This window comes from Mus musculus, chromosome 18, assembly GCF_000001635.26.
Source record: "Mus musculus strain C57BL/6J chromosome 18, GRCm38.p6 C57BL/6J".
NCBI lineage: Eukaryota > Metazoa > Chordata > Mammalia > Rodentia > Muridae > Mus > Mus musculus.
The window spans coordinates 75,185,254-75,211,760 of NC_000084.6; the positions used below are offsets into that span (position 1 = coordinate 75,185,254).

The window sequence follows — 26,507 nt, forward strand, 5'->3', positions numbered from 1 at the left end:
GCCCAGGAAGAGAGAACGGAACCAGTCCCACGAGACTGTCCTCTGACCGTCACACATGCACAGCGGCAGATATGTACTGTTTATATACATTATGTGAGCAAACCACACACACTAATTACCAAGTTTTAAACTGAGAAAGAAAAGAATTTACAAGTTCAAACCTCTAGTTCCAAATAAAACTTCCTTTTCCTGTGACTCTCACAAAGGCTAGTCAAGTGCCAAGCAAAGAAATCCCAGAGTTCTGGTTAGGATTCAAAACATCTAAATCGTGCCTTCCTGTAAGTTCTGTACCTGGCATAGGTGCCAGTCTCCGTGCTGTTCCCTGCTCTCTCTGTGACTGCCCTGGGAGCTCCCACAGAGTGAGCACTTTAGGTAGCGGCTCCCTGAGGAAATGTCTTCACCTTCGGACCTGCCTGAGTTACCCTCAGCTGCCACTCCGCCCATCCCAGGCATGCTGCGAGGTAATCCCTCTTCTCAGGTGGATTTTCTCATTAGCTGTTATTTCAGATCCAATCACTGCCATGAGTTAGTGAGCTGTACTATAGGAGCTTTTTGAAAAACTGGATCGGTATGTGACCTGCTGCCTATAATGGTTTCTCCAGATATTAAGAAAATGTGACAGAAAAAAAAAAGACAACTTAAATCCTATAACATCAGATAGTCTATTTCTGTTCTTTGCAAGATATATGTTTCTGATAGAGGAGGGGAAGTACTGTAATGATCAGATATCTATGCTAACTGTGCACCATTTAAAGTCTTCCAATACAGTTAAGTTTATATGAAGTAGATATATCTTTCAAGTATGTGCTACCCAAGAAGTAGGTAGAGATGTAAGTTAGAGTTGGGAGTAAAGATCATCCTTGAGTTTAGTTATTCTTGCTAAATAGCACGTCAGCAAATTTAATCAAAATTAGGAAAATTTGCCTTTAAAAGTCTTTTCACATTACATCTACTTAAATATTTTTCTCACCAAGTTACTTTAAAATTAAAAACCTTGAAAGAAATGCACAGGAGTGCCTTCATGAGAGACAGCAATCACTGTCAAAGTCACTCTCAGTTTTGGTAATATAGTTAGTGGATCATGTATTGACAGATCTTGAATTTTTACCTATTTTTCTCAACAAACTTTACCAGTAATAATTACAGTAATTATATAACATTATTTTAAAAATTATTAGTCATCATTCTGCTTTGCTTCTGACTTGTCTATTTGAGTTTTAGTTACCTGTAGCTTGGGGAAATTGAATTCCAGAGAGAGAATTTCAGCATTTCAAAACAAACATTGTTTAGTTATATACTTGGGCTGACCATGTCGTGTGGTTAGTGACGTGTGCTTGGTGTGTCTTAGCTTGGTTGTGTGTTTTAGAGTGGAGTCCATACTGAGTGCTGTAACTGCCATGGGAAGTTTTTGCTAGAGGTATGTGGATAGCAGTGGGACTGAGTTCTGCAGTTGTACTTCAGGGTGTGCTGTTGGGTGGGGACATCACGTAATGGGTATTAGATATGATGTCATTCTTTGATGAGAGTTTGATGAGTTACTGGGTCTTCCTTGTGGTGTTGACTGTGGAATGGTATATTCCATCCCAATGGGTCAGATCTGGTCATGGCTGTGATGGGCACATCTGTCGTCCATGCCCTGTGCAGAAGGAAGCACACTTGGCGAGTTTCTGAGTCACCTCCTAGGAGCACTGAGCCTTTGCAGATTGTTTTCTGACCCCCGTGCCTTCATTTTAACAACTCGTCTTAGAAATTAATTTAAAGGTGTTCGTTTTCTATGTCACCAGTTTATGGTCACGAAGACGGAAATGAGTAGGTGGGCAACGTACTTTGTCTAGCAGCCCCTGTCTATACCATGTCACTGTTCTTAGCAAAGATGGTTGCTTTATTAGATATCACTTTACCTCAACTGAAAAGTGAAATAAGATTTTATTCTTAAGGCAGGAATACCGTTGAAGTTTCTCTCACTGGAGTATGAAAGCTAGAAGAGGACCAGTCAGCAAAAGTTGTGTAGTCACAGCCAACGTGAAGGGCTCGGCACTCACAACACGGGCATGTCTGTGTTGCACGTACAAGGTCTGTGGTAGCTTCTAACTAGGCTGTGAGCAGCCTTCTAACCAAGGCCACACAGATGGAGAGAGCAAAGCTTAGGACAAGCTCCTCCCCCTGAATGCCACGCCCATAAGAGGCAAGGGCCGTCAAGAGAATGTTTCCACCTCCACAGACTTGGTTGTGATTTCTGTCTTATTAAAGATGTTTCAGTCCTTCCCTCCTTCCCACATTTACTGCAGTCATCCAGCATGCACACACACACACTTTCTCTCTCTCTCTCTCTCTCTTTCTCTCTCTCCCCCTCAGCCCTCTCTCTTACTTCTGGTCTCATCTGACTGTCTTTGCAAACCGTGTCAGAACCGTGTCTTGTCAGCTTTCCTGGAATGGGCAGGAAGGCTTTCCTGAGAAGTAGCAGCAGATGCTCCTGGACACAGAAGAGTTCTTATTCCTGAACAGACGGTGTTGGAGCGCAGAGCAGCCGCTCGGACACTGCGTGCCCCAGCCACTTAGTGCTGGGCCTGTCATCCTCCCTGGACCAGCCCCATAGAACAGGGTGCTCACTTTCTTAAACAGTTCATATAGAGCAGCTTTACCTCAGCGCTGTGCTGAAATAAACACTGCTGGTGCCTGTGCTCTACTTTTAGTTATTTACGTGTGTCTGTCTGTCTGTCTGTCTGTCTGCAGGTTAATCTCAGTAGCTAGCCTTAGTGACAGTTACCTGTACCCAGTGAGCCATCTTGCTGTCTGGGCATCCTATTTTTGAAAACGTAAAACACAACATATGTTATGTTTTATGTTTTCATAAGACAAAGAGTTATGCTTGGTATCTCACATCCCGTTCTCCTTCCTAAACACATAGAGACAGATTTTTTCCCCCCTGAAAAAGGAGTCCAGGCTGCTCTAAGCTTGCTTTGCATTTTGTGGGTATTCTGTGGGAGATACGCTGGGAAGAAGTGAGGGTACTTCAGTGAAATGTGATAAGGTTAGGCTTGGTGTGGAGTGCATATAATCCCAGCACTTGGGAGGCAGAGGCAGGAGGACTGCTGTAAGTTTGAGGCCAGCAAAGCTAAGTAGTGAGACCTAGTCTCATAAAACAAAAGCCCAATTGCCTTTTTGCTGCCCAGTTTTAGTTTCTGGTAGTTCTGAGATTGTGGCCCTGTGCTATGAAGTGGAAGTTTTATTTGTTTTGACTTCTTCTTCTTCTTTTTTTTTTTTTTTAATTTGACTCTTTGTGGAAATTGGTGCTTTCTGTCCTGAGGACTTTCCATAAAATAGTTATTTAATAATGTCCATTTTTCTGTTCATGAACACAAAATTCTTATGTTAGTTAGCTTGTGTGGACCAGTTCTTAGGTGTTGTTTTTCTGCTGCATTTTCTATGTCTTTAGCTTTTTGTTGTTGTTCTCAAATTTATTTCTAACCTTACTATTAAACTCATCATTTCTGATACTATCTTTCCAGCTCCTAAGAGTTCAGTTTCGCTCTTAGGTGTTGTCTGTATGCCACCTCCTTACAGGCAAGTCCCTCACCGGGTGAGTAAACGCCACAGCATTTCTTTCCTGTCGGGTCAGTGGTGCTCTTTGGGAATCATTGGCAATGAGTTTCTATTGTAGACAGTAGCCTGAAAGAACCGGTTGGAAGTTTGGTACCCTTGGGGCGCTGACTGGCTGATGCATCTTAGGGTAGCCTGGCTGGGCTCTCTGAGATCAGTTCTGTAGATCCATTCATCTTAATGCTGTTCAGTTTCCCTGATCCTAGGCGGATGGTGGGGTTCTCTGAGTCCTTGAGGCCTTTTCAAGTGGCTCGTGCACACGTACATATGCACACACCAGTCTCTCTGGTCCACTGCTTGTTAAAGAGTAAAGCATCTCTGCTTCTGCCAAATACAGGAAGGCCAGGTGTGGGCATGAAAGATCTGATGGATGTTTAACATAGGAATGTTCAGTCAGGCTTGTGTATGGGACCTGCGCCTCCCAGTCCTAATTGCCTGAGTTCTAGAGTATACAATCATCCACTTCTCTTAATGTCCACCTATTCCTTGTCTCCGACTTTTCTCATCTGTTGCCATGATGTTAAATTCAGGTGGTATATTTACAATTCCCACATGTATATACCTGCCTTAAACCCAGACTAATCAGCTGTCTCCTTGAACTCTCTGCTTGCCTAACAGGTGGGCATCTCAAATATGGCATACCCACAGGGGATGTGGTCTTCTTGAAGCTTCTACCCAACCACCTTCCTCGCCTTGCTTTTTCCAGAATACTCTCTAAACTTACAGTCTAAGAGTGAATCATTCAGGAGAGAGAGCAGAAGTAGAGTCACCGTAATCATAAAAGGCTTCTCCTGGTAGGAGACACAGTTGCCATCAACCCAGATCTTAGCACATTCCCGAGGTGTACATTCCATGGGCTCTGTTGGTAGCCATGACGATTACTTCACCCACTGTGGAAGTCAGTGTGGAAGTGCCTGAAAAACACATAGAACTGCCAGGTTCTCATCCGGCTGCATTACACCTGAGCATATAACCAAAGGAGTGAGCAGTCAGCACACTATAGGCATGCCTGCACACCTGGGTATTACAGGACCGTCCAGAGTGGCCAAGTGATCGGCCTAAGTATCCACCGACAAAGGCATGGAGCGTGTCTGCACACAACACAACTGCTTTTTCATCCCTCCGGGTCCCTTCCCAAAAGCCTTGCCAGCATTTATTTCTCTTTCTGATGACAGTCATGCTGGTTGGGCTGGGGTAGAATATCAGTACCATTTGGGTTTGCATTGCTCTGATGGCTAAGGGTGCTGACCAATTCATGTCACTTGCAAGAAAGCAGATGCACTTGGAGATCTGAATGTTAAAACAAACCAGATGCAGACTCTAGATTTGAAAGAGAGAAAGGCATGAAAATGGAATGGGACTATTTGGGAAAAGTAAGGAGGGGCCATGAAGGGCTGTGTGAGGTGGGAGGCGTGTGCCTTGATGAGAGCCATCTTCATTCCTAGATACTCTTTTAAAAAGAAATCTGTTTTCACATCGATTCAGTATCCTCTTAGCCAGTGTACTATCAAGAGAAAGAAATTTTAAAATTCAAACTATGAATTTTAAATGTGAACCTGTTTTTTTAATTCTATTAAGTCCTTTGCTCTTGGCATTGGCGTGTTTTAAAAATTCTAATGAGGGGCTGGAATGATGGCTCAGAGCTGAGAAACCCTGGCTGCCCCTCACAGAAGACGCAGGTGTCACTCCCAGGACCCACACGGTAGCTCACAAGTGGCTGTAACTCCAGTTCTGGATTCATGACTCTACATGGACAGGTGTGCTTGACACACAGACAGGCAAGCCACTCATAAGCATAAAATAAAAATAAGCGTTTTTAAAAGTCTATGGAATCTACAAAAAGTGTATACTACAGGTTCAATGTGGGGGTGGGGAGGTGTTAGTGTAAACTATTGTTAAACAGCAAACCTAAGCAGAGTGATCATCTGTCTCTTGGAAATTGAGAGCTTTGGTCACAGTTCATGACCCTGAAGTCATGAACACATGTAGTATGGTGTTAATCAGAGTTTATTCATTGTTTACCAGTACCAGCGATTGATGATAAGATTTCCATGCATATAACAAAGAAGCCAGAATAATCCAAAGTCTTTTTTTTTTTTTTTTTTTGACAAAGAAAGCAGAACTTGGAGGACTCCCCTGCCTGCTTGCAGGTTTACTGTAGAGCCAGAGTCAGGACAGTGTGGTGTTAGTGTACAGGGGGCTTCCAGAGCAGTGGGCTGGAGCTCAGGGATAGGCTGGCGCATATGTAGCCAATGCATTTCAGCCAGGGCCAGAAGGTAGTTCTTGGGGAAGTGATAGTCTTTCAGTGCTGAAGCAATTAACTGTCTCTATTCTCCTACCCTGCAGAACAAACAGACTTTGACTCTTGCTTCAGAGTACACACAGCAGTGCAAATACATCATAGACCTAAACACAAGAGTAGAAATGCAAAGCTTACAGGAGAAGCCAAAGGAGAAAAGCTTTGGGGGCGGGGGTTTACAGTTTGTTTGTTTGTTTGTTTGTTTAAAGACAAGACATAAAAAGTACAAACCATTCTTTTTAGAGTTTAGCAAATTCATCATACTTAATCAAATTTTAAAATTAAGATAGTTGTGGTAGTGTATTCCAATGTTTGGGAGCAGAGGCAGGCAGGTCTCTCAGAGTACCATGTCAGCCTGATCTACAGAGTTCCAGGATAGCCAGAGTTATGTAATGAGACCCTAACTCGAGGGGAAAAAATTCTTATAAAGATATATGCATGTGTGTGTGTGTGTGTATAATGTGCGTGTACATATATGTGTGTGTATATATATTTATATTTATATACTATGTATCTGATAAAGGGCTTATACCCAGAGCACATAGAGAAACAAACCTCTTACAACTTAAAAAGAAAAGCAGCTCAGTTTTTATGGGCAGAAGGTTGTATAGCCGACTACAGGGAAGGTGCTCTTCAGCGCCCAGAATACCAAAACTAAGAAGACTGAATACCAAATGACATGAAGGAATTGGTGGCTCAGCAGAGTTAGAAAGGGCCAGGCAGTCCAGCGACCCCTGCAGGACTCTACTCAAGAGACAGGGCAATACGTATTCTGCAAAAGAAGAATAGCCAGTCTGTTAGTCTATGTCTTTTTTTGTTGTTAAAGTTGGCATTCTGTTCTTGTGGCTGTCTTCTACCTGGAGGGCATCATCCTGAGTGAGGTAACACATTCACAAAGGAACTCACACAATATTTACTCACTGATAAGTGGATATTAGCCCCAAACCTAGGATACCCTATATATAAGATACAATTTGCTAAACACATGAAACTCAAGAAGAATGAAGACTGAAATGTGGACACTATGCCCCTCCTTAGAAGTGGGAACAAAACACCCATGGAAGGAGTTACAGAGACAAAGTTTGGAGCTGAGATGAAAGGATGGACCATGTAGAGACTGCCATATCCAGGGAACCACCCCATAATCAGCTTCCAAACGCTGACACTATTGCATACACTAGCAAGACTTTATTGAAAGGACCCAGATGTAGCTGTCTCTTGTGAGACTATGCTGGGGCCTAGCAAACACAGAAGTGGATGCTCACAGTCAGCTAATGGATGGATCACAGGGCTCCCAATGGAGGAGCTAGAGAAAGTACCCAAGGAGCTAAAGGGATCTGCAACCCTATAGGTGGAACAACATTATGAACTAACCAGTACCCCGGAGCTCTTGACTCTAGCTGCATATGTATCAAAAGATGGCCTAGTCGGCCATCACTGGAAAGAGAGGCCCATTGGACACGCAAACTTTATATGCCCCAGTACAGGGGAACGCCAGGGCCAAAAAGGGGGAGTGGGTGGGTAGGGGAGTGGGGGTGGGTGGGTATGGGGGACTCTTGGTATAGCATTGGAAATGTAAATGAGCTAAATACCTAATAAAAAATGGAAAAAATGGAAAAAAAAAAAGAAGAAGAATAGCTCGACTCTGGAAGCAAGTAGGGAGTAGGAAACTTGAGGTCTGTCCATCTAGGAGACTCTTGGGCATTACAGCGGGATGAATTATGAGAGCTCAGACCATGGACAGATTTGCAAAGCACTGTGCTGAGTGAGAAAGGCAGACTCGGGGCCAGCATATGGTCTGGTCTATTCGTGTGAGAGTCTAGGAGAGGCAAAAGCAGTATCCATAGTTGCTAGCCGGAAGCTGGGTACGTTGCAGAAAGAGCCCAGCTGTGAAAGGCCCCATGGAGCTTTCTGGAGAAGTAGCACTGTTATGTCTCTTGATTATTCTGATGGGTAATGTGCATGGTTATGTTTTTCAAAATCCTTGTGTTATAATAATAAAGCTATTTGAAAGCGAGGTAGGACATAAGTGCAGATTTGAGTACCCTGTGAGCAGAAGAGGAATGTTTGTCAGAGGCAGGGAGGGAGACATCCCTTCCAGAGGGGTGGGAAGGCTGGTGCTGGAGCTACGCCTTAGGGCATGCATAGACCTCTGCCACCCTGCTCCTGCCTCTTATTCCCACTGTAAGTGAGAAGGCCGATGTTGGTTTCTTCCTTAGAGCAAGCCCACCGTCTTGGTTGCATTTTTACCCATTTGACACCCTTTCACGTCCCTGCAATGATGAAGTGAAGCGGGCAGCTGCCTTTGCTTGCTTGTGGTTTTACTCTTAGCTGTTCTCAGAGCTCTGTCCTGAGTGTCATTGCTCACACAGCGTTCATGCACTGTCATGTGGGTGATCACCTCCACTTCTGGGCTTGCTCCTGGTGTAGGTTGTCCCCACCTCTCCCCACACCAATTCCCCTCACTGTCTTTTGAACACTACCATCTGTTTTTTTCTGCCTCCAGTGGTCTTCCTGAGCAGCTTGCCTGAGGAGCTGGGGGTTTTGGGAGGGGCATCCTGGCAGAATTGTTAGGCATACAGATTCAGGAACCAACATGCCCGTGCTTGACTCCTGACTCTTACTGCTCACTGCTATGTACCTAGGGAGACGACTTAACCTACCCTTGCTTCCATGTGTCATCCCTTTAAAAATGGAGGGAGGGGACATGGGTCGCAGTCAGGCCCACCTTTCCCACTCTGTGATGGGTGGTGCTGGTACAGGGCCTGCACTGCCCCTCCCACGTCTGCTGCCCTTGCTAATTTCTTTTTCCTCCCAAGTCTCCCTGTTCATAACTGTTCATCAGCCAGGGATCTCTGGAAAGCCCCAATTACCTGGCTCCTTTCTTTCAGTCTCTGCGTTGTCTTTGCCTTCCACATGGCTCCTGTCAGCTTCCACTCCAGTCTCCCTCTTACGAAGTTGCATGTTCCCTTAGGGTTGGCCATTTCTGCTTCTGTTCTCTTGTCTTTCCCCTCCAGGGGAAAGGAATCTTTCTAAGGTGACAGAGGTTAATGATTCCTTGGTCAGTCAGTGGTTTTCAGGTTTCCATTCTGTATCATGGGATTTCACGACGGGGACACTGGCCACCATAAAGGGGAAGGGGACGCATAAGGGAAAGCTGCTGCCCACTCACTACCAGACACAGTTCTTCACTTCCGTCTCTTACTATAGTCCTGCTGGCATGGACATCTCTAGGTCTCAGGGTGAGATCCACGCTCTGTGTTCAATCATAAGAGGTTGACACACACCCAGCACTTTCCACGGTGGGCTCTGCTGCCTCTGCCCTATTGCTGGCTTCTCCACCTTCACTAGGATTTCTTTGTTTGCCATCCTGCTGCCTGGCTTGCGAGGCCAGCTCTTAGTTGTTAGGTTGTTAAGGCAGCAGTCAGACATCCCCCTTTCCTGTTCTCCCTTGCTGCTGCCCTCGCTAGCTTCCTCTCTTGCCCCATCTCACCCCATAGATTTTCTCCAGTCTCGCTCTGTAAGCTGCACGGCCTCTCAGTATACCTTCTGTATCCTGTTTCAGCCTTTCAGATCTCTTTATCCCCATTGACTTCCCAGTTAGCCAACTGCTCACTTGAAGGCTACAGCCAAGCCCGATTTCCTCTGCGGAATGTACCTAACCTTCCGCTGCTGCGCCCCTAGAGCATTCTGGCAGAGTGTTCTCTGCTTTCAAAACTTACCCTCCTTGGGCGGGAACCACGTCTCTGAGCATTGTGCAGTAGCTCCTCAACTGCCTAGAACAAAGCCCAGGGTATTGTGTGTGCCATGGGCGTCCCTTCACAGTCTATCTTCAGACTGTCTTCATTCTGGTCGCCTCTCCTGCCATCTGTGCACCTCAGCTGCAGCCATTTGCACCAGCTTGGGATCTTCTCAGCACACCCCCGTTTGGACTGACCCCGCACAGCTTTTTATTTACATGCTGCCTAACCAGTGCAGTGCTGTCTCTTGGCAGGGGCTCTGGTTTTCTCGGGATGGTATATTCCTTCTTATAAGACCTCTTTTTAAGTGTATAGTGTTCCAGCCCCTCCACCCGAAGAGCATAGTAATCCCCTCTGTACGCATCCAGTGTTACCAGAAGAATGTGTGTGTGTGTGTGTGTGTGTGTGTGTGTGTGTGCGCGCGCGCGCGCGCACATGCACACTCGCATGTGTGATGAGAGAGAAGAGAGACCTGTGTTTTAGTCATTTCCAGTTTCTCACCGAATGGCCAGTTTATGATGGATATTGTTATACTTAAGGAAAAGCTAATCTTTCTCTAGCTTTAAAAGGGCACCTCTGGTGTTAGGCCCCTCTGACTGCACATGAGTCACCGAGGATCAGCCTCTGGGATTCCCTTTGTGATCGGCTTTTCCTTCGCGTGTAGCCATCCTGCATCTCCTCTGCTTTACCTAGCATGGAGCCGAGGCTGAGCCCTTGGCGCGCAGAGCTTAAACAGAAGTTACTTTTCGCACTCTGCAATTTGCAAGTCATTCTCCTATAAATTTAGGTCATTTTGCCTTAAAAATGCTAAATGAAAACCAAAATTAGAATGTTAAAAAAAGCGCACACAAGATTTTGCAAGCAGTAGCTCTAGTGTGGGGGGAGCCTGTTAAATCATAAGAGAATAACAACTTTGAGTGAGTGTGAATTCTGTGTCTCATTCATGATAGAACTGGAAGAGACCTCACGTTATCTGTTCTTGCATGAACTTTCTTAAAGCTGGAAACCATAAGCACAGCTTCTTGGGGAAGTATGTGTGCTTCTGGACTCGGTACCCTCAGCCAGTAGACCTTCCCTCGTGCTCAACGGAAGCACCTTCTGTTGGGATTGCAGCTCATTCCCTTGTTTGGTCTCCTAACAAGGGAAACAGATTGCTAGTATTCTCTTGTAAAGTAAACAAACAACCTGGCCTATCGTTTCCAAAGGAAACCATTTCAAGTGATTTTCCACAGAGCGAAGAGGATGCGAATTCGGACATGCACTGGTTTGTAAGCTGAGAGAGCAGCCCTGCATTCCTGAGCTGCAACTTCAACAAGAAAGCATGCTTTCTTCCTCTTGACCCCTCCTCTTGCACCAAGCTCCTCTAAGGCCTCTCCATTGTTGTTCCCTTTAGGGGTGTCAAGTTTATGCCTCTGAGCTGTGCCATGCTTGTTGTGTGCTAGAATTGACTGTCACACTTCTTTTAGTCTCAATAACCCCGGGCTGGGAAGATGGGTCAGTCAGTGGTGTGGTTGCCTTGCAAGAGCAGGAACCACATTAAAGAGCCAAGAATGTTAGTTAAAATTTAAGGCTGGGAGTGCAGTCCTGTGGTAGAATGATTACCTAGCATGCATAAGTCTCTGGTTTTAATGCCAAGTACTCAGACCATAGAGAAGAACATAGGAGAGGGAAATCTAAAAGTGAAAAGCAGTTTAAGACTAGCTTAGTAGTGGAACATGTGTCCAGTCTATGTGGACCTTTAGGTCAATCCCCAGTGTTGCCAAAAACAAAAATGAAAAAGGATAGACAAAAAAGTCCTTGCTGAGACGAAAGGATGGACAGAGACTGCCATACCCGGGGATCCATCCCATAATCAGCCTCCAAACGCTGACACCATTGCATACACTAGCAAGATTTTGCTGAAAGGACTCAGATATAGCTGTCTCTTGTGAGACTATGCTGGGGCCTAGCAAACACATAAGTGGATGCTCACAGTCAGCTATTGGATGGATCACAGGGCCCCCAATGGAGGAGCTAGAGAAATTACCCAAGGATCTAAAGAGATCTGCAACCCTGTAGGTGGAACAACAATATGAACTAACCAGTACCCCCTGGAGCTCGTGTCTCTAGCTGCATATGTATCAGAAGAGGGCCTAGTCGGCCATCACTGGAAAGAGAGGCCCATTGGTCTTGCAAACTTTATATGACTCAGTACAGGGGAACGCCGGGGCCAAGAAATGGGAGTGGGTGGATAGGGGAGTGGGGGGGGGGGCTATGGGGGACTTTTGGGATAGCTTTGGAAATGTAAATGAAGAAAATACCTAATAAATTTTTTTAAAAAGTCCTCATCTATAAAGAATGTTTATTGGTCTCAGCTTCTTGAGTTATCCCGCTTTATCCATCTGAAATAATAAGGGCCTTTCCAAAATTGATATTCAAATCAACATTCTATTTATAAGATCATCACTAAGGAATAATAAAACCATAGTTTTAGCATTTAAAAAATACTACAGATCATCCCTTGAGTTGAGATGGAAAGTCTATAGAACCAGAATGCCTTTGTCCTAAGCGTTCCTCTAACCCGAGAGTGTGTGTTCACAGGCGACAGTAGGTTTACTGTTAGGGCATAGGACTACACACATTTACTACTAGAGCATATATGTGTACGCATAAAATTCTCTCTGTGGTCCTAGTGCTAGACATACACATTTTGAATCATGTCTTCTTAATGAATTGACTTTCACTGCTACAAAATCTTTCTCTTCATCTCTAATAGTAATGCTCTTCTCATTCAGTCTTCTCTGTCTGTAGCTAAGATGGCCACCCAACTTTCTTAGTTATAAACTCCTATCTGTTTTTAGATTTGTAAGTGTTTCTTTTAAATAGCTCATAGTTGGGTCTTGACATTTATCTAGTCCTAAAAAAAAAAAAAAAGTAAAGAAGAGAAGAGAACAGGAAAAAAAAGCACTGTCATTTGATTGGAGCATTTAACACATTTATGTTTAATTTTAATCACCTTTATTCTTTGAAAATCTTTCACATATCTTTATTAAGATAGATGCCTCTTAGGTCATAGAATCCCTATTCTGAACTTTTCCTAACTGACCATTCAAGACCTCACCTGCCACCTGGAACAGGGATTTTTCTCTGCCGGCCCACTGGATCATCTGTAGTTCTCACTCTACTATACGTTTCACTTATATAAATCTGTTCACTGTGTAGCCCCTCCACAGTTCTCTGTACGTGTTATGGCTCTTGCTCTCACGGGTACAGCTCAGTGCTTGTCCAGACACTCAGATTTCTAGACCTTTCTTGCAGTTTCTTCCCTCTCACGTAGAACTCTTCACGTTCAGGTGATGGCTTTCCCAAATTCTCATCTGTCTTCCCAGTGGGTCAGTGTGCCCTGCTTCTTCTGTCCTACTTTTCTGAACTGTAGTCTAGGTTAGACCATTCCTTAGAGAGAACCTCGCCATTGCTGACTGTTCATGTTTGTCTCACTTTAGGAATCCTAATCTTATATTTCATAAGTCTCTTCTATGTTTTACTTGATTACTACAGGGAAGTTCATCTGTTACCAATTAGCCTGTCATGACCAGAAGTTAGTTAGTTTTGTGTGTGTGTGTGTGTGTGTGTGTGTGTGTGTGTGTGTGTGTGAATATATCCTTAAAATCACCCTTGCTCCAAATTAATTAGTTAATTAATTAAAAATAAAATCACCTTTCTTGAGAAATGTCTTCTTGCATACCTGTGGTCCTGTAACACTGGAGAACTAGGCTGGGCAACACACTTCCTTGAAGAGTAGGCAGCGAAGGGCCACCTACCTAAGCATCCAGAGGGGCTTACACCAAGTCTGTCATCTGCTAGTCCACTTCCTGTCCTAGATTTTCTCCTCTCTGTTGTTTTTTCACTGTACTGATCTTTTGAGAATTTTTCCCGTGTTTAAGATCTAACTTTAGCCTGGGAAGCTTTCCAGTGAGACCCTTCTTATTTAACCACCCCACCCCCGCCCCCACCCACCCCCCGGTACTCGATTTTGCTCTGTACATTAATGCTATTGATCTACTGTTGACATAGGCATGAAAGGATTATCAATATGCTTTGGGCAGTGCTTGGTCACTGACTAGCCGGTTGCTTTTGCAACAGCCTCCTTAATAAATCTGCTTTGCTCCTGACATTGCTGTCACAGAGATTTCAGAATCATTACTGTGCTATGAGACTGTTAGTCCTTGTTAGGCCTAGAGGAGGAGGGCTGGGTTTCTTGGTGTAATTGGCTTTTCCTTATGTTTTTCAGTTTGTTTTCTTTGCTGTCTAAAAAACACAACAAGGTCCTGGAGCAAGCCACGCAGTCCTTGAGAGGTCCCCTGAGCTCCAGCGATGTCCCTCTCCCAGATTATGTGAGTAGCTGCCCTGTCCTGGTCACCAGGTCCTCTGTGCTGTTAGATCCTTGAGTCACTGAACTTTGCCAAGTCTGTCCATGTCTAAGCACCCCTAGACATCTTCAGGGAAGGAGCTGAAGAAGATGAACCTCAAGTGGTGGTTATTGATAGTCAGGAATCCTAGTAGTTGAACCAAACAAACAAAAACACCTCCCAAACCAATGACACTCAACAGAAAAGCCGTCCAAGGCTGTGTAAAGAGTGCCTGCCTTGCAAGGTGCTAGTGGGGGCTTGAGCTGGGTCCATCTGCACCCGCTTCATCCTTAGCCAGTATTACTGAATCGTGCATTAGTGCTGTGTAGTTATTTATTCCACAAAATGTGTTGAATTCATGGAGTTTTAAAGTCCTCCTAATAGTTTCTTCCATTAATCAGAGTACAACATTGGCGTTTCTAAGAGGAAGTGGTCATATTTAATGCCAATCATGAGTATGACTGTAATGGTAGAACCCATTTTGTGATACACGTTTGAATTCTCTGTTGAACCTCTCAGTTCTTACTGACTTAGTGGGTTTCTTCATCCATAAACTTTGCAGCAAGTCCTGAGCCCCTGGTCCCTAGGATCACCAGGGAACGCTCGCTATGACCTGTCCCTGCAGCTCTCGACCTAACACTGAGCACATGAGGCTGCAACCCACACCCTCTCTGCCAGTCTTGCTGCCTTTGCCCAGAGCTAACAGAGCAGGAGTGACTGGAGTTGAATCACTACCTGTGCCAAGGATCCAATAGGTGATTTGAGAGCACAGTAGCGGGCCTGAAGTGTGGCCCAGCAGGGAAAGAGTCTGCTGCGCAAGCCTGAGGACCTGAGTTCGATCCCCCAGCACCTAGTAAAAGTGGAAGGAGAAAAGGAGTTCCATAGAATAGTCCCCTGGCCTCCGTGGGCATACTGTGGTGTGCTCATCCCCACACATGCATCACACACAGTAACAGTGAAGAGAGCAAACCTGTTAGCAAGGGAACGGGGATGCTCTCCTTTTGTAATTCCTCAGCCGTTTAACTGGTTGAGTATCCTTGGCAAGAGCCACAGATTTCTGTGTCCTGGACTCACCCCAGACGGCTTGCCCGCAGAGCTGGGAAAGGAGGAGGAGAGGGTCTCCACAGCTCTGGAGGTCCAGATGTGTGCTTTCTGCACCAGATTGGAGACCATATTAGCAGAGTTTTAATAAGTGCTTAAAAATAAGCCTATGTTTTCCTTCTTGCACTAACACATAGAACACTCAGGGTCTGCGTAGAGGTTTCTCAGTTTATTAAGAAAATGTTTATACTCATTACACTGTATAATTTACAAGTCAGTTGAGTAACAACGTAAAAAGAACATGGCAAGTTACAAAAATATTAGTGTTAGTATTTAAGTCCAACCATGTTTGTCTGAACACCTCACGGGAAACCCTTCCATCGCATTTTAGATAATGAGGAAACTGCCCTGGCTGTTGAAGGGAAAATAATACAAAAAATGGTGCTCTTATCCTCTGCAGAGTGCACCCTGGGGGCAGTGGAGGTGGAGGAAGGGCAGCTACTGCTCTGTGGCTTGCATGGCTGGCATGTGAGTGTGCACGCTCATGCGCATGTGTCTCTATGTGAGGCTTTCACAATTTACCTCAGTGAGTGGGTTGATAGAGGAGTTTTGGATGGCTTTTTAAAACACTTCGGGACATTCAGACAACTTACTCATGTATAGCAGAGCCTAAATATAGAAAGTGATAGCAAATACGTTGTAGTTACTTTTAACTATAACCATGTTTTTAAAATTATTGATACTGTTAGTGTCACAGAGGTGATTTCCTTGGCTCTGCTAATCACCTTAGCAACTGTTAGAAGCGAGAAAACTCTAAATTGCACTCTGGGAAGAACCACAGAAAGTGTGCTCGCTGGTTTTGTTCTTTCAGAGAGCTTTGAATCTTCTGTCTGCCAAATATGTCATCTCACTCAGGAAGTAAGTTAGCACAGGTAGAAACCCCAGCGGTGGTCCTTAGGAGAAGGATCCGAGCCGTCCGTGGAGTGGACTTCAGCTCAGTGCTGAGCAGCCCATGCTGGAACGATCCCTTGTTCTTTGGAGTCTTAGTAATTCCGTCCAGAGGCTACTTGATGGGTGACAGCATAAAGAATGAGTACTTCTATATTCTTATGTCTTTAATCTCTCTTGGTTTTAAGTTATACCATGGTAAATACCAATGTGTGTAATCTACATAAAAACAGTACTTTCAGAGCATCTGATTGTTGCAGTGTATAAAGATGTCTCTGGAGACCAAAATCTTTGAGAACCATTGAAAAATGTATCTATTACACACACACACACACACACACACACACACACACACACACACACACACACACACACACACACACCTCAATTAAATATACAGTCCTCTGCCCAGACAGTTGAATGCACTTTAAAGATCAGAAATTGCTAGGTGGTACTGGCACACACCTTTAGTCCCAGCACTTGGAAGGCAAAGGCAGGTGTATCTCTATGAATTCCCCGCTAGCCTAGTCTACGAAGTGTGTATGGACAGCCAAAGGCCACACAAAGAGACCCTGTCTTGAAAAAACAAACAGAGAGAGAAGCTAACAAAATGGATTTGGAGGTTGGGGGAGACAGGATTTCTAGCCTAGTTATCATTAAACTCCCTGCATCCTCCTGCTTCAGTCTACTGATGTTTACTGAAAATCCAAGCTGTGCTCCTGAAACTTGTTTTCCTGAAGTCCTGTTTGCCTGTCAGCACTGCTCCACCTAGAACCCCAGATACTTCGTTCTCCATTAAGTACGCTGCTCCACCCCTCCTTTGGATAGCGCTAAGGAAACATCTATTGCATTTGTTTATATAACTTATATCTGCTCTTAAACATCGGTGTTTTCTGAAATACAGTAAGGGGCATTCTGACTTGATTCCTATACCAAGAAAAATTCAGCTCGTGTTTCTCTGTGTTATTCTATTGTTTACATTTCTTGTGTTTGTTCTTTATGCTTGGCTAGGAAGAGACTGTACTAGTCACATACATGTAGCAGTTATCTTGATAATAATGGTATATCCAGAAACGTGGGAGTGTGTTTGTCATTTTAAAGCAGTTCCTTTTAGGATTTTCACTTTTGAGGCATGCTCGGGGTTGCCGGCCATATTTGTAGTCACAGTAAAGAAAGTAGCATGGACTGGAACACGGCCAAGTCTTCTCTCTGGGAATCACCTCGGTGTGGCTAAGTGAGCAGCGCACCCTCCACATACAGAATCTCAAAGCACCGATAAAGTTGAAGTCAATAGACAGTAGACAGTGGCTCTTATAAACCTGTGACCAAACCTAACGGACGTCCAAAGAGACAGCCTTCCTTGTGGAAGTAGGGAGAGGGTGGAGCAGCCTCCTCTGAAGGGAGCTGATACTTGACCTGGGTCCTGTTGCGTTTGATTTGATTTTTGAAAAGGACAATATAGTCTTCACGGTATGCATTGGGTGCAGCAGTGTCCAGCTTCAACAGGTGCTCAAGAACCCCACATCCGCTGCAGTTTGGTTCCATGCGCAGCAGGTAACTGAGAGTGTGCCATAGGCCTAACCATAGCAGCCAAACACCATATGGTAGTTCGATAAAGGTACGTCATCAGGAGTTTGGATTAAGCAAAGACTTAGATATAGCAAAAGCACAAAGAACAAAAACACTTGGATAGTTTGGACGTCATCACAGTTTAAAACTTTGGGTGGTAGAATGCTTACCTCAGAGCCATGTAACCCAGCTGTGATGGGAACTCCAGCACTTGGAAGGTAGAGGGAGGCAGTAGGATCCAACGTTCAGAGTCATTGTCAGGTGATTAGTGAATTGAGGGCCAACCTGGGCTATAAACCCTGCTGCCAGAAAATAAAATGTAAACTTCACTTTTATAGGACTCAAATAAGACATTGAGTCAGTAAATAAAAACAGAAAGAAGCACTAAGGGGACAGAGGCAGGCAGATCTCTAAGTTTGAGGTCAGCCTGGTCTATATAGTGAGTTCCAGGAGAGCTGGGGCCATAAAGAGACTATCTCAAAAACTAAAGAGTGAAAGGATAACTCACAAGCTCATGTATCCAGAATATATGTGCAAAGCATACAATTTATCAGTCAAGATAGGAACATCATACTTTAAGGTCAGGCAAAGCATGCAGGTCACCAGTAGAGATGCAGACAGCATCTTTAAGACAGGACAGACGCAACATTTTATAGCACTTTATAGAGTTGTGAGATACAAAAGAGTACTTGAAGGCCTCCCTTGGTATGGGGGAGATTCTGGGCCTGGGGTGTTAGAGAATAGAGCTGCCTCTGTACTGACAGTGACAGGAAGCCCTTCTGGCAGGGGAGGCTAGGTGTGCATAGGGTGCAGATCTGATCCCAGGAGAGCCACCATTCACCAGCCCCAGGTGAGCAGCAAGACCAAGAGAGACTCGCCCTCTGTGTGGGGACACCTGAGTGTTCCTCTACACCTGAGACAGGGCTCTTCTGTACGTCTCAGTTCTCCTTGACCTTGCAATGCTGACCTGATGCTCACTGCACCCTGCAGCCCCAGAGATAAGCCAAGCCAGAGTGACCATGGAGAGCAAAGGATGAGTCCTGTGGGCAGGCTGCCGGTCATTCACCTGCTATGAATGCAGTGGGTGATGCAGACTGGCAAAGGACTCACCAGTACCCATTTCCCTACCGTACCCCCAGCCCCACTAGACAGGAAAGCAACGTTCCCAGCTCCCAGAACTGAGCTGGAAGACGGGCGACAATACAGGATGCACAGGAGAAAGTGTTGTTTGCCTATGCAGTCCTCCACCCTTCTCCCTCATCATCTGCTAGCGAGGTATGGCAAACCAGTGGAAGACTGCAGCACCCCAGAAGGTGGCATTGCTAAGAACACTGGGCTCCTTGTTAGTCTGTGATACAGGTAGCTTTTGTTGCAATTTTGGGTGGGAAATGTATAGACATTTCTTCAAAAGGATAGAAATAGTAGAGGTCATAAAAAATAGTTAAGCATCTCCAGTTATTTGGGAACTGTGGATCAGAATCATAGTGGGCTACCTCTTCACACCTGCAAAGACACCTAGAGGCAGGCGGTGTTAGCACTGAGAAGAAGGCGGGCTCTCATGGACTGCTTGTGGGAATGTGAAAGAAGGGGCAGTCTTTTGGGAAATGATTCAGTTACATAGGAGGCAGCAATTCTATTCCTACTGGACGCAAATAAATGAACACATATCTCCACCTCAACACGTGAATCTTCATAGAACCATTCCCTAACCATCAAAATGAAGGAAGCCTAAATGTCTGTCAACCTGTAAAGGACTGAAATAAAATGTAGTGTTAGCCATCAAGGAAAAGAAAGGGAGAGACGTGTTCCTCAATACAGAAGAACCTAGAAAACATTGTGTTAAGTAAAAGAAGCCAGAAACAGGGTCACAGACTGCACGGTCCCTTTCATTCAAGTGTCCAGAACAGACAGGGCCTGGCAAAGCAGACAGTGAGTGTCTGGGTCTAGGGATGTGAGGCAGAGTGGGATAGGACTACTGGTAGACCCTGAGTTGGCAAGCGTTGCAGATTCTGAAAATGCTTTCAGATGCAATTGAGATGGATGCATATGTTTGTGAATACAGCAAAAGAATTGGTGATGTAGTGTGTTAGACCTTGAGGAAGCCATTTTAACAGTTTTTCTGAAATTATAATTACATCACTTCCTACCTTTTTTCTTTTCTTTGACCCCCACTACATACTGTTACTCTCTTTCAAATTCATGACCTCTCTTTTTTCCTTTGTTATTGTTACGTGTGTGTTCCTAAATACATAAAAGGCAGCCTTCTCAGTTGTGTAATGTTCTTGTAGGTATGTTTTCAGGGCTGACCAGAGAAGACTGTCTGTCTGCTCTCAGCATTCCTCCGTTGCCTCAGTTGCTTGGTAGGCTTGAGGCATCATGCGCTCATCTTCCACATGAGCATGCCCACTGGTATCTTCCTTGTTGCAGTCATATTTAGGCAGTCATGCTGGTGAGGCATCATAGGTGTAGATTCTCTGGTTATTTTAGGAGAAACAGTCTCACAGCAAAGACCCTGTGCTTCTGACTCAGCAGTCGCTAAGCCTTGGGTCTGGGAGTTGTGCTGTAGTTATATCAGTTGAGACTGGGCTCCAAAGCTCTGTATTGTGCTGCTGTGGTGTTCTGTAATGTTCTCCATCTGTTGCAAATCAGAGTTTCCTTGATGAGGGCCGAGGACTGACTTACTGTGAGTCTAATATATAGAATGTATGTAGTGCGGTGGCAGTGATAGGTTCTCCTCCAAGACGTCATCAGCCCTGGCTAGGTGTCCAGTACCAGGTATGTTTTCTCTCTTGCTGAGTAGGTGAAATCATTTTTAAGAGTAGCCTTTGGAGGATCGGAACCAAAGAATCAAAGACTTACAAGGAAGTAGAAAGTGTTTTTGTGAGCAGCAGCTTGACTGTAGAAAGTGTTAGTGAGCTAGCTGCACAGGTACACGAAGGTGTATGTGCTTCTCAGCACTGGTGTAGAGCAAAAGGAAACCAGCAAAATACACATCGCCAAAGCACTGGGCGGGATCAGTGAGGTGAGGTGGCTCAGCGGGGAAGGGTGCCTGCTGCCAGTGCTACAGTGCCACTCGAACGCCATCCCCGAACTGCATGGCGGGACAACCACAGATTGTCCTCTGACCTCCGTGTGTGCACCACCTCCTGCCCCCATCATAAAAAGAAAAGGGGGGAAAAATCACTCAATCAGAGCATAACTAATGTATTGCATTCTTCTTTGGCTTTTTAAAGAGTTTAATCTTTATAGAGACTTATGTGAGAAATAATCTTCATTATATAAATCCTTTTTAACTTTAGATTGGCCTACACACAGATGTTTAACAATACACTTTTCAAATTAAAATGATTAGCATGGGGAAGTCAGATGGAGGAGAGAGGGTTGTGTTTTTCTTCATAGACGAGGTCTTGGGACATTCGGCACAGGTGACTGGCGCTTGCTGCTTCCCTTCCTCCTTTTCAAGACGTCTCCCAGAGACTTGGCTCAAAGGGGGTTGGTGATGGTGGTGGTGGTGGTGGTGGTGGTGGTGATGGTGGTGGTGGTGGTGGTGGTGATTTTCTCTGGTTTTTTTGTTTTGTTTTTTTTAAGAATTTCTTATATTTCAGCTTCCCCTTGGTGAACATGTTAGATTTCTCAGAACTAAAAAGTGACTAAAACACACATTATAACCTTGAGCCTTCGTCCTTTCCCTGGGTCCCACTGAATTGTTCACCATGCCTCCATGATGTCTCCACTGTATTTCTTGTCCTTCTGTGCTTGGTGCTGCTAAACTGCCAGTGAGCTTTGTGGAGACGGTCCCTCGGCCTGCATGTGGTGTTTTCTTGTGCTTGTGCTAATGCTGGCCCTTCTTGGCCAAAATGTTGTCCAGCCGTGTGCGGGAGGGTGCAGTGCCATGTGGGAGGGTGCAGTGCCCTGTGGGAGGGGGCAGTGCCGTGTGGGAGGGTGCAGTGCCCTGTGGGAGGGTGCAGTGCCAGCTCACACTGCCGCTGAGGTTTACCTAGACCACTCTGCTAAGGCAGTGCCTGCCAAGGGCTTGCATTGTAAACTTGTTTTTCCCTTTGTAATTACTCTGTACTTGAGGAGCTGCTTAAACTGTGCCAAATCCTTTTCTGCCAGACACTGCCTATAGCACAGATCGCAGATTTGCTGGTGATTATCAGTTTTTCTCATTCCTTCTACATTCAGAAACAAGGAATAGTTTCATATACACTGCAAAATGTTTGCAGTAATAAGCAAATTAGCATATTTATTACTCATGTGGCTGCCGTGGGTGTGTCTGTGGGGGGTGTTGTAGGGGTGTGTGTGTGTGGGTGTGTGTGTGTGTGTGTGTGTGGGTGTGTGTAGGGAACTGTTGAGATCTCTTCACTTAGCAGATCTCAAGTACACTTAGAAATATTCCTAAGCACCGTCCACATCTGCACATGAAATCCACAGAGCCCATTTGTTGTACAACAGACCGCTCATGCCTGCTTCAGAACATCTGCTAGCTACTTCCTCTCTGCTTCTGTGAGCTGAGCTTGAAGTTCCATGCAGAAGGGGTCACACAGCATTTGTCTTTCTCACATAGCTCATGCCCATGCTGTTTCAAATGACAGACACTCCTTTTTATGCTTAGTGACATCGCGTTGTGGTACACACAGCACTTGCTGGTGGGCCAGTCATCTGTCAGGAGGCAGTTGAATGGTTTCCTGCCTCAGCTCCCAGGAATCAGCCACAGTGAATATGAGGGTGCTGATAACTCTGAGGTACCGATTTCATTTCCTCTGGGTGTATGCTCAGAAGTGAGGCTGATGGTTTTAATATTGTAATGAAGTATTTCCTTTTTAAAACTTCTATATTCCCATACCACCTGTGGATATACAGTTGTTTTTAAATGTCAGGCAAAAAAAGTTATTTCCTAACTAAAAACTACGTGACTTAAACATAAGACCAGTCCTCCATATGGGTGTCCCGTTGTGGCTGGGAATTGTGAGTTCCGGTTTCTCTGAGGATGATCCTGGTTCTATTATTTGGGAACTTGTAGTTGGCAGGCTCCCATCCTGTGTGTAAGAATCCTACAGGCAAGGTGGGCTTGTGCTGAGAGGAAGGGCGTCGGCAGGGAGAGCGGCCTTTACCAGTGCTTCTGCAGGAGTATGGTAGATGGCTCTTTTAAGGATTTTAAAAGATCATTTAAAATACTTAAATACTTTTTCTGTTCCTTCCTGTAGGACATGTTTGCCTGGACTGCGGCAATGATTAATTAATGTTCTAAGTGAAGTTTAAAGAGCACAGAAAAATACAACCCATGAATATTAAAGTCAGCACTAATGGGTGATCCATTTGGTTTTTTTAAAAAGGAAAAACCTGATCAGTTTCTTTTTTCCCCTTCTTTCCATTCTATGGAAGCTGTTTTCTTATCTACAACTGTGTGGAACTGGTATAGCAACGCCTTTCCCGGTGGTGTCTCCAAGCTTCCCTTATTTGGTCAGGAAACCCCATTTTGATTTTCTGTTTGCATGCATTCTGATGGCTTGTCTTCCCCCTTTCTGCCTCAGTTCGTTGTTCCTAATGGGGGGAGGGGGTCCTAGCATTTGGAATTTTCTTTGATTTACCCTTGATTTACATGGCAAATAGAAAGCAGCTGTCCACTTAAGCATCTCATTCTTGGAACCATAGTCCCCTCCAGCGTCATCTGGAAATGATGGAGCTTGGAAAGCACAGCTAAGAAGAAAAGGCAATGTTTGTTTTATGTGGGATGAGTGATTTCTGTTGGGGTCCTTTAATTCGCCTATTATGAGGGTTATTAAAAAGCAGTATTACAAAAGAGGCTTAAATGAAAAGAATTTTTTTGAGCTGGTATCTTATTATTACAGTTGATTATAGTCAAAGCTACAAATGTTTTAGAAGTGGCACTTTATTTTAGTTTCTCCAAATAAGACCCAAAAAACCCAGTAATCTTACTCATTGTATGAGTGGAAATTCAATCTTTCCCTTGATTGATTTAATTTCTGAAAACAAATTGTGTTTGAGAATTCAGTTCTAGCATTTTTTTCATGGATTTCTGAAAATTTCTTACAAGAATAATCCTTACAGGAATATTTGAGGATCACCATAGAGCAGAACCCTGAAATGCATCCATCCAGTAGACTCATGGCGTTCTTTAAAAGTCTGCATTCCCAGCAAGGCCTTGGCAACTTAGTGCATTCATGACTTCCTTGACTCCTAAGCCGTGAATGTAGAGGGTTCAGTGCTGGGAACTGGTTTACTTTAGGAAGCAGGAAAGTCATTCTTGCTTTGACAGGAGTTAGAGTCATTCTGTTATTGGACTCTGTCAACTTTTCATGTCTGTTAATGCAGCCGCTGCTTCCAGATAGCTACTATTCAGGAATTTTGTTTCCAGGGCTTAAGTGAGGGCGCTTAGCCTGTCTGTCTAACTCAGTACGGCAGGCAGACTCAGTTACTTTTGTGCATTTGAGTAACCTGTCGTCTCTCCTGGTATTTTCTAAGATCTTAAATTGATGTTTTGCCAAAGGACAGAAAAAGTGTGTGGTATTCCTTTGGCACACAGCGCTGGTGAGCACACTGAGCGCCTGGCCATTCATCCTCTGTAAGGTCGTACTGTTGGCTCAGGGTGTCTTAACAAAGGATAGGTTGAGAAACTTCAACCATAAACACTTCCTTCTCAGAATTTGAAGGCTGAGGTGCAAGGTCAGGGTGCTGGCATACTGAGTTTCCCGTGTGCTTAAGGGGCCTTTTCCTAGCACCTGCACCCAGCTCACCCTTGTCTGTGCTGCCCATGGGTCCTGGCAGCCCTGCCCTCCCCACCTGCTCACCTCCCGATCCCCTGTCACTTTATACTCCGAGGTATTCCTGTGAGTTTGGAAAAGAGTTGAAGGACAGGCTAGATTTGTTGGTAATAGTTGCCTCCAAGTGAAGGAGTGTATTCAAACGGACAGGAGTGAAGCTGGTTCTCGGAGTAGCTCTTATCCTGTGAGGCGACTGATGAACTATACCTGACTCTGAAACAACTTAACAACCAAATGAATCCAGTTGGTGAGCAACCAGACATCTAAATGGCTCAGTCCCTAGTAAGCTGTATCATAATGACACAGGCAAGAGGGGACCAGATGATGTCACTGGAGGCATGTGTACAGAAGCTCTGGCTTTGTCATTTGAAGATGCATGTTTGTGTTTCGTGAGAACAGGCAAGCAGTGGAGACACGATGTCGTTTCCCCATGGTCCTTGGAACCGGAGCTTCCAAGGGAAATGAGTATAGACGGTCGGAAAAGAAAAGCAATGATGGAGAACCCTTTGATCTTGAATAGAGGTGATCTGTGTGGGGCTTGTCTCTTCATATCTTTTGCTGGTCTGGCCATTTTACTTCTAGTCTTTGAACTCATAAAAGCAGTGACCAACCCAACCAACTAGCTTTGATCACCTCAGCAGTGGCTCTTCCACTGGAAGCCCAGCCAGTCCGCCCCTCAGTACTGCAGGTAACAGAATGGATGAAGGGAAACTCCCTTGTGGAGAGGCCTTAGAGCTAATAACCAGCAGTGACTTTGTGGCTGTTGGCTTCCAGAAAGAAGCTGCTTTAGATCTCATTCATCCCGGCTAGGACACACCCACCTATGAAGTGCTTTTACCGAAATCAAAACAAAGACAAACAAAAACCCTGTCTATTTGAGCCTGCTACCAATTTAAATATCAAAAAGGACCTATTGCATAGAACTTGCAGGTGATGATAGAGTTATCCTCCTTCCTCCCTGGAAACAGGGCAGTGGATTCTGCTTCTAACAAGATTGCTTTAAAGCTGGTCTTGAAATAGAGAACAGGAGCGTGGTGACCACTCTGGTGTCCGTTCTTTTGCTTTTGTTTCATTTGTTTTTCTGATGTGGTTTGGATTTTGTTTTTGTGTTTGGAGACAAGGTCTTACTGTGTAGCACCGGCTCTTCTGGAACCCACAGCAGTCTTTCTGTTTCATTATTACATACTCCATTCTTTTATATTACATTGAGAACGGTATAAAAAAATTGCATTTACATTTTCACAAAGGGGAACTACAAAGATAAATAATGGACTGTAGAAAAATCTATATTCTCTGTATGTGAATAATGATACAAATCTGTTCCCCAACTCCCAAGAGGGGAAAAAATTTTTAATTCTCATTTTATAAATCACTAATTAATCACATTGTATGTCCAAGTTTTGGGTTCCACCCTACAAGAGTGGACTGTGAGTTTCCATCCTTTTAAAGCTGGATAGAGAACTGAGTATATGAAGGAACTGGGGCGATCCCAAGCTTCAGGTATAGACAGTGTCAGGTAGGCATATTGTGCTGGCTAGTTTTATGTCAGCTTGACACAAGCTGTAGTCATTTTGGAAACGGAAACCTCAGCTGAAAAACTGTTCTCACTAGCCTGGCAATGGGCAAGCCTGTGGGATATTTTCTTGCTTGACAATTGTGAGAAGGCCCAGCTCACTATGGGCAGTGCCGCCCTGGGCTGGTGCTATAAGAAATCAGGATGGACAGGCAGTGAGCAGCAATTTTCCATGGCCTCTGCATTAGTTCCTGCCTCCAGGTTCCTGCCCTGACTTCCCTCATGATGGAGTATAACCTCAGAGCTGAAGATGAAACAGATCCTCCTAACCACGTTGATTTGGGTTGTGGTTTATCACAGCAAAAGGAACCTAACAAGGACAGCGTATCTCAAAGAATCAGTTGTGAGTTGAACATTGAGGATGAGGATGAAGAGGTGTCCGTTGCGTTTAGGCAAGCAGGTGGCACTTGACGCTTGAGAGTGTTTGGTGTCCATGCTAAATGAATGCTGTAGTCACTGTAAGGAGTAGATTATTTTAGTTGAAGTCTAAGAAGTAGGGACCAGCATGAGTTTTCTCCTCTCTCTTCTATTTAGCCTTTCGTACTCTGTATTTCTGTTGTTGCT

General features: G+C 44.7%; 1 protein-coding gene and 1 long non-coding RNA gene across 6 annotated transcripts in view; one reads left to right on the forward strand and one right to left on the reverse strand.

The window, feature by feature from the left end:
* Nucleotides 1–26,507, forward strand: part of Dym (dymeclin) — a 268,268-nt gene that overhangs the window by 166,555 nt on the left and 75,206 nt on the right. For 4 of the 5 annotated variants that reach the window (XM_030250594.1, XM_006526216.4, XM_030250593.1 and 1 more), the window contains one exon: nt 13,910–14,012. The exons of the other annotated variant lie outside the window; for it this stretch is intronic. In XM_030250594.1, coding sequence (XP_030106454.1) covers nt 13,910–14,012 — 103 coding nt within the window. The remainder of the gene's footprint in view (nt 1–13,909; nt 14,013–26,507) is intronic. 5 annotated transcript variants of the gene reach the window in all.
* Gm46624 lies at nt 5,285–12,625 on the reverse strand. Its single transcript, XR_001782445.2, has 3 exons — nt 9,622–12,625; nt 8,773–8,931; nt 5,285–6,671 (listed from the first exon to the last, which is right to left on the reverse strand). It is a non-coding gene; the product is annotated as a predicted gene, 46624 (long non-coding RNA).